This window comes from Nymphaea colorata, chromosome 5, assembly GCF_008831285.2.
Source record: "Nymphaea colorata isolate Beijing-Zhang1983 chromosome 5, ASM883128v2, whole genome shotgun sequence".
Lineage (NCBI taxonomy): Eukaryota > Viridiplantae > Streptophyta > Magnoliopsida > Nymphaeales > Nymphaeaceae > Nymphaea > Nymphaea colorata.
The window spans coordinates 11,983,699-11,990,717 of record NC_045142.1 but is presented as its reverse complement, the minus strand read 5'-3'; the positions used below and the strand labels follow the sequence as shown (position 1 = coordinate 11,990,717).

At 42.1% G+C, this 7,019-nt stretch overlaps 1 protein-coding gene across 2 annotated transcripts; it reads right to left on the bottom strand.

Annotated features, from left to right (window-relative positions):
* Positions 1 to 1,839: 1,839 nt before the first annotated feature.
* LOC116255046 (trihelix transcription factor ENAP1-like) lies at positions 1,840 to 6,503 on the bottom strand. Of its 2 annotated transcripts, XR_004172806.2 has the most exons (3): positions 5,375 to 6,503; positions 2,183 to 2,300; positions 1,840 to 2,071 (listed from the first exon to the last, which is right to left on the bottom strand). XR_004172806.2 is itself a non-coding variant. In XM_031630769.2 (2 exons), the coding sequence occupies exon 1, from the start codon at positions 6,241 to 6,243 to the stop codon at positions 5,422 to 5,424; it is 822 nt and encodes a 273-aa protein (XP_031486629.1). In that variant the 5' UTR covers positions 6,244 to 6,503; the 3' UTR covers positions 1,840 to 2,300; positions 5,375 to 5,421. The 2 variants fall into 2 exon arrangements, 1 of the variants encoding a protein (XP_031486629.1); XM_031630769.2 differs by having other exon boundaries at positions 1,840 to 2,300.
* Between the last annotated feature and the right edge of the window lie 516 nt (positions 6,504 to 7,019).

Below are 7,019 nucleotides of genomic sequence, written 5' to 3'. Positions count from 1 at the left end.
TCCTTGCGTGTTCCAATGGTACTAGTAGATAGTAAGTTGTAGATGTAGAGTTGTCACATTTGGATAACAGGAATCCTTTTTTTTTTGTTGCAATAGGGTATCTATTTGCAGTTGTTTTAGAGGATGTATGCATCTTATCTTGCATATACTGAGAAACTACTAGAAAATATTTTTGCTGATACAAGTTTTGAGTTTCTCTCAATCTTGAAGTTCTACTTTCTAGCAGGTAGGGTTGTACGATGGGTTGAGCGACTTGAGCCAATTCAAGCTTGACTCGAGTTCAATTAATCTCAACTCATACTCGACTCGTTTGTAAAGGAGTTGAGCTCAAGCTTAATTAAAAGCTCGAGCTTATAAACAAGTCAAGTTCGATTAGACTCGAGTATGCTCCTCATGCTCGACTCGTTTGTAAAGGAGTTGAACTCGAGGTTATAAACAAGTCAAGTTCGATTTGACTCGAGTAAGCTCCTCATGCTCAGACTCGTTTGTAAAGGAGTTAGAGCTTGAGCTTAATTAAAAGCTCCAGCTTGTAAATGAGTGAAGTTCGATTAGACTCGAGTAAGCTCGTCTGATCTAGGTTATCTTTTTTTCTTTAATTTTCAAGCTTAAAACCAATGAAAGAAATCAAGTCAAATGACGAACTGGTAAATGATCTTAAACTAGTCGACCTTAAGTCAGGACCTAATAATCTATTGAGTCGAGCTCAAGCTGGAATTTGTATAGCACAACTGGATCTTGAGCCAAGCAATATATGAGCCGAGTCGAGTCAAGCTGGCCAAGCTCGAGCTGGACTTGGCTCGTGTACAGCCCTACTTACAAAGCAAACTTTGCTGCACTTGGTAAATCAGTCGATTGGCAGGTTCATCTATAGGAATTAACTTAAAACATAAAACATTTTCAGAAATTTTAATCCTGCCAAGTCAAGCTACACTCAATTAATTGAAGCTGGATGGCAAACGGGTTCAGGCATAAGCTTAGCCGTCGTGGCAAATGCCTTTTGAGAGGCAACGGTCATGTAAACTTTTTGCAGGATTTTACACAAGGAGATTTTGTCTGGCGAAGTTTATCCATCCCATTAAAGACAAGCTGGATTTGGAATGAACAAAAAAGAAAACCACTTCCACCTCATTCTAAGAATATATTTCCCCGGTAAAATATTCTTGAAAAGTTTCCTGTAGCCATCAAATGAGTTCCTAATCTCGATCTGAATTCATTAGAGGGATAATGCAACCATACTTATTTGTAAGCTTGATGGAGAATGGGTTAGTCAGGTATGTTTTTAATCTTTTTTCTGATATGACACCTTCTTATTTGAGTTCTACTCTACTAAAACAGTGTTTGCCGTCTGAAAATATATCAAGAACAGTATCTTGCATAGATGTAATATCAGTATGGACCAGCTCTAAGCTTGATGGAGAATGGGTTAGTCAGGTATGTTTTTAATCTTTTTTCTGATATGACACCTTCTTATTTGAGTTCTACTCTACTAAAACAGTGTTTGCCGTCTGAAAATATATCAAGAACAGTATCTTGAATAGATGTAATATCAGTATGGACCAGCTCTGATTCATTTTCAGGCAAAGGCTTGTTGAGTCTTTCTTTTTTCTGGACAGGACGTATTAGTCTCATATGTTACAGGTCCAGACTGCATCCTATTTCATTCATTCTGATTTAGATGTGGGGCCTCGAGTTTGAGTACACCGGTTTCAGATAATATATTCACATTGTATAGTATTACTCAGCATTTTCACGTTTGTCTCATGAGATGGTGGGAAGACATTGAACTTTTCATAAGCTTGAACCATTCCATCATTCCTAATACCAAACAAACACGCACTACAAATTGCATCATTTATTTTCAGTGACGTTTGATAATCCAGATACATGGAACTATTTCATAGAGAAAAGGAGAGAAGGACCCCTTCACGAGGTTCGGAGAGTAGAATAAGTTTACCCTATTAATGCACACATCAAATTGAGAGCGCTATCTACCTCTCATCCTTAGACATCAAATCATCCTTCATCACCTCTTGCGAGTCGAGATGGTTCATCACCTCTTGCGACGTTTATTCTGCATGAGACGATAAATCATATGGACAGAATTTAACTACATCAGCATTTCCATCTGAAATGCACCCTGCAACGTCCAAGAAGGAGAACAAAGTTCTAATGTCTCCATCACCTTCACATGCATATATGCTGTTCCAACATGGCTTCATGATGTCCAGGAGCCTCTAGGAATAGCAACAGTAAGCACATACTACTAGTCGCCAAGCTAATTCTTTCATCACAATCACAAGCTGCATGTCAAGAAAGCTAAAGCTATCAAGACAGAAGATGTTAAGATCTTGATACTAGACTTAAGTTTAGAAGCATGTCAGTATTACAAATGAATCACATGTGAAACATCAACGTGTCATAAATTAGTTGAAAGATGAATAGTTGAAATGTACAACAATGTTATCACTTATTCACTTGTTTCACCAAACAAAAGAAGCCTTGCACTTGGTTTGGCATTGTTCTGGCACTTACAAGTAGGATTCTTAACAACTTGAGCTAGTTGGCCTGAGTTCGAGCTGAGGTTGAGCCAGTACTTCAAGGGTCGACCCAAGTGCACACATGCCCAGCTCGGCTAGAATGCTTATATCAACCTATTCACAATACTCCAAACTAGTCTAAAATGTTGGGAATATGTACTTAACCTTGCTAGACTAGTTCATAACAACATAGTTGTATATCAATGCCATATTGTCCATAAGGCATCAAACCCGGTCAAATTTGCCTAACTTGGTCTAGCATGCCTCAGAATGAGATCAAACAAGAAAAGAACATGGCCAGCATGGTTTAAGCTATTGACCATCGATTTATTTGTGTTTCTTGATACTAAATCTTCTGCTATGACAGAGTTTCTGCAACCTTCTTGAATCTGCAATATCCTTGGCCAAGTTAGGATGGTTATTAAGGGCATGAACAATAGGCCAATAGATTAGATTGGTACATCTAAGCCAAACTGACAAAGCCAAACAGATTGTACCTGCCTTTCAATTTGAGAAGCAAGCTAGAACAGCAAGCATGTTAAAATTGAACCAAGCTGGTGAGCATTTTAGACACATTTCAGAGGATATTTTTGTTTCTGCGCTCTGATTTGCAATTACTATTGAAGCAAAAGGATTCCACCAAAATATGTCCTCTTTCATAGAAGAGTCATATTACAAAATATGTGCTTTGCAAAGAAAAAAATATTTCAAGCAAGCTTAAAATACACAAGGGTTATATGCTGAAAAGATAACATCTGCACGAATGTGATCTGCACAACCAAAAGACAGCCCTAACAATCAAGATGTTTATATACGACTTATAAGATCTAAATCATACCAAACACTTTGCCTACAAGAGGGATCGTGCAGCAGAACAAGACAGCACATGCAGCAGGCTGCGGGAAAGAGAGCTGCAACGGTGAACAGAGGAAGAATAGGGAAGAAGTTGCGGCAGTGCAAACAAAACCAGATGCAGTCAGGAGGTTGTGGGAAGTCACAGAGGTGGAAGAAGGAAAAATGAATGAGGAGCATAAGATGATGAATGGGGGCAGTGGCAGTGGAAGCAGGAAGAAATGAGAGGAGGTTGAAGCAAAGGAAGAACAAGCAGACACAGGCAAAAGCTGACGGTAAGCTGCAGGGGTGAGACTTGAGAGGACAGAAGGAAAAGGGAGACAAAGGGAAAAAGGAAAAAGGTTTTGCGTGAGAACAGACCGTTCTCTGGGAACACCTTGCAGTTGACGGGTTGAGCTCTAAACCCGTTCATTGCTTCATGTTCCACCTACTTGCATGGAAAAGAAGGTTTTAATGGACTCAAGACAACATAGTGAATGCAGTTCTTAAGCGTCCATGCATTTTCTGCAATCAAGTGTGGGCCCCATCACTTGCAGTAGGCATTACTGAAATATACAAGCTCTTAGTGCACCAAAGGCCCTTTAGCATAGCACGATCCACTCTGCTGAAATATTGAATCATTCAGGTTACGTGTTCAGCTCCTTTAGTCTCCGATCATGTCAGTGTCGTTGAGTCTAAGCGCTTCTTGATGAAACACATGACTCAGGTGTCTGTGGCGGAATATCAGTTTGCTAGTCCCAACAAGAAAGGTAGGAACCTCTTTCTACACAATGTTGATCTTCCTGACATGACTGAATTAAGGGATATTTGCTTGAAAAACCAAAAGAACAAACCGCAGAATCATGTTATAACTAAATGTGGGACAAAATATTGCTCAGGCATGCTTAACTTCAATAGCATAGAGACGTAAGTGAAACAGTGGCTTAACATGCAAAACTTGGGCGAGAAGAATGTTGACCATCTATAGGAGTACGAGATCATTATGCATACTTAAGCTGGTCAAGAAGACTTGCCACACATTTTAGAAAAAGGACACAAGCAAAAAAAACAGAGTTTCTATCTAGCATGAAGACCAATGATGAAATTCACTAGCTCCTGAAGTCATTTTCTAGCTTATGATGATAACTTAGTAGAGATACTAGTTCATTTAAAAGTCTTAGTTAACAAATAGAAGAATTTTATACAAAAACTTTAGGCAATTCAAGCCAAAAAAGACAAAAATGATGAAACTGAATCACAAGGTATAGAACATGCTACAGCTGCATCTAATGATTCTAATCATTTTTTTGACAAGCATCACCACCTACAAAATGTCTTATAGTTTACGTTATTACCAGACCTTAAAACAGGTATGTACGGGTGTCCTCTACAAAATGTCCTACAGTTTACGTTATTACCACTTACCAGACCTTAAAACTGGTATGTACGGGTGTCCTCCTCTCCAACCATGTCCCGAAGCAGCCCTGGAACCCAGAGGCACAGAGAAAGGGGGAGGAGCTTTTGCCTCTTCAGGGTCCTTACGTTAGGTCGGAATTGGAGATCACGTATACCTGAAATGGCAAAATCCTTTTGCCAGATCTGATGCATTTGCAACCGCAGTGACACTTTTTTACCATAGTGGCCAGTGTAATGATGTTATGCAGATATTATAGCTTCTGCACACATGTTCATTTTACTTTTCATTTCCAACTAAATTAATCCTGAAAGGCACTCATGCCGATTTATGAATAACAAAAAGCTCATACATTCTGCAATAACTCATCCAAACTGTATCATGCATTGTGTTAGAAGAACACTAAAAACAGAAAGGGTTCGGTACACTAAACATATAATAGGGAAAAAAAATTCCTTGACAAGACGATACAGTGGCAAGTGGGTAGGCACGAAAAGGGTTTGAATTGGCACTACAATTGCTTAAATTCCACAGATTCTTACTGCACAAGGTAAAAAAGGGTTTTGAGTAATCTTGATCCTCGGAGAATCACCTGAACTAAGCCTAAAAGGTGGACATCAAGAAGGGCAAGCAAGAAGCTCAAAATCGTCGTTTCATCTTCTCCAGCTCGACATAGGCCTCCATGAGCATCTGCATCCTCTGGAACTCCAATTCTTTAGCGAACACCATCCTCTGCTTTTCCAGATCCACCATTTGTTGCTGCTTGGAGCTCTCGATCTTCTCGTATACCTCACTTAACCCCATAATTGCCCTTGCCAAGTCCCTAAACCCCGCACCCACCTCTCCCATCTTCCCCAATCCACCCTCCGATCCATCGTCTTCATCACCACCCCCACCAGCAACCGGGGAACTCTTTGTCGAATCCCTCGACCTCGAAGATGCTCCGGAATTGGCCGCAGAATTGACGACCTGGTTACGCGCAAGGTCTTGCTCTTCCCCGTTCGCAGGCCTCGGAGAGGGGACGGAGCGGGGCGATCGCAAGACAGGAACGTGGAGTGTCCGAACGCCGGCTCCGGCCGGAGTTTGGCCCTTCCCGGGGCCGACGAGGTCGTCGATCTGGGAGAAGTAGGGCCACCTAGAGACGAAGACGCCGCCGGATGCAACGACTTTGGCACGCTCGAGCTTGTACTTCTTCTTGAGGGTGTCGATGCGGTTCTTGCACTGAGAGTCCGTTTTACGGTGGCGGAGACCGCCGAAACGGGCGTTGACGCGGTCGGCAACGTCCAACCAGTTCTGCTGCTTGAGATTGCCGCGGCTGAGGTTAATGTGTCGATCGCCCCAGGCCTCGATGAGCGCTAAGGTGGCGCCTTCGCTCCAGCAATCCTCTCGGCCGGTAGGGGAGGGGCGTACCGGCCGGGGAGGAGGAGGCGGTGGGGGAGAAGAGGAGGAGGAGGCCACCATGGGGATGATGGCCGGAGAAAGGAGGAAAACGGGGGGAAAGAATTGGGCATCTTGACAGAGCAGAAGGGGGTTAAGAGCGACGAAGAAGGATGGTGGTCTCTCACGGCTTCGTCCCCACCGGTTGCGTGGGGAGCAGAGCGAGGAGTAGACCGACCACCGTGCATCTGGCCGACCGCCAAGATCACATCCACTTGTGGTGGGGGATAAGCACACACACACACAGAGAGAGAGACGGGAAACAGCACAGAATAACGGAGGATGAAGATGATTAAGAATTTAATGTGCTCAGAATTTGTTGGAGATTATTTGTCTCCCTGCCTTGCTTGAAGATAAATAGAAGATAAGATAAACCAGTCTTGTAATTTTCGTCTATTTGCTGAGTTTATGAATTTAAATAAATCTAAAAAAATTAAATTAACTTTAAAAATTTGGAAAACAGAAATCTGTGTCCTATTCATGGAGATAAACGTAAATGCCGTTAGTTTTGAGCAAAATTCAGGATCACGCCTTTAGGTTGCTCAGCCACCTTTTAGCGACAGTCAACTGCCGACGCCACTCCCGCGTAAATCGGTTTATTTACACTTTATATCCTTATTTACACTTTGGCTGCCATTTAATGTAAAATAAGTACCACCCCTTTAGATATTTGTCTTGAATTTCACGGCTTGCATCGGGTGGTAACCCCATGGTACGTGGTACTTGGCTACACTGAACTCAGGCTTAAAAAATATGCATTGGGCCAACTTGGGATAATCAGATTAGGTTCAGTTCGGCCG

Coding starts and splice junctions, on each gene's coding strand:
- LOC116255046 (XM_031630769.2), bottom strand. CDS start 6,243: ATGGTGGCCTCCTCCTCCTCTTCTCCCCCACCGCCTCCTCCTCCCCGG.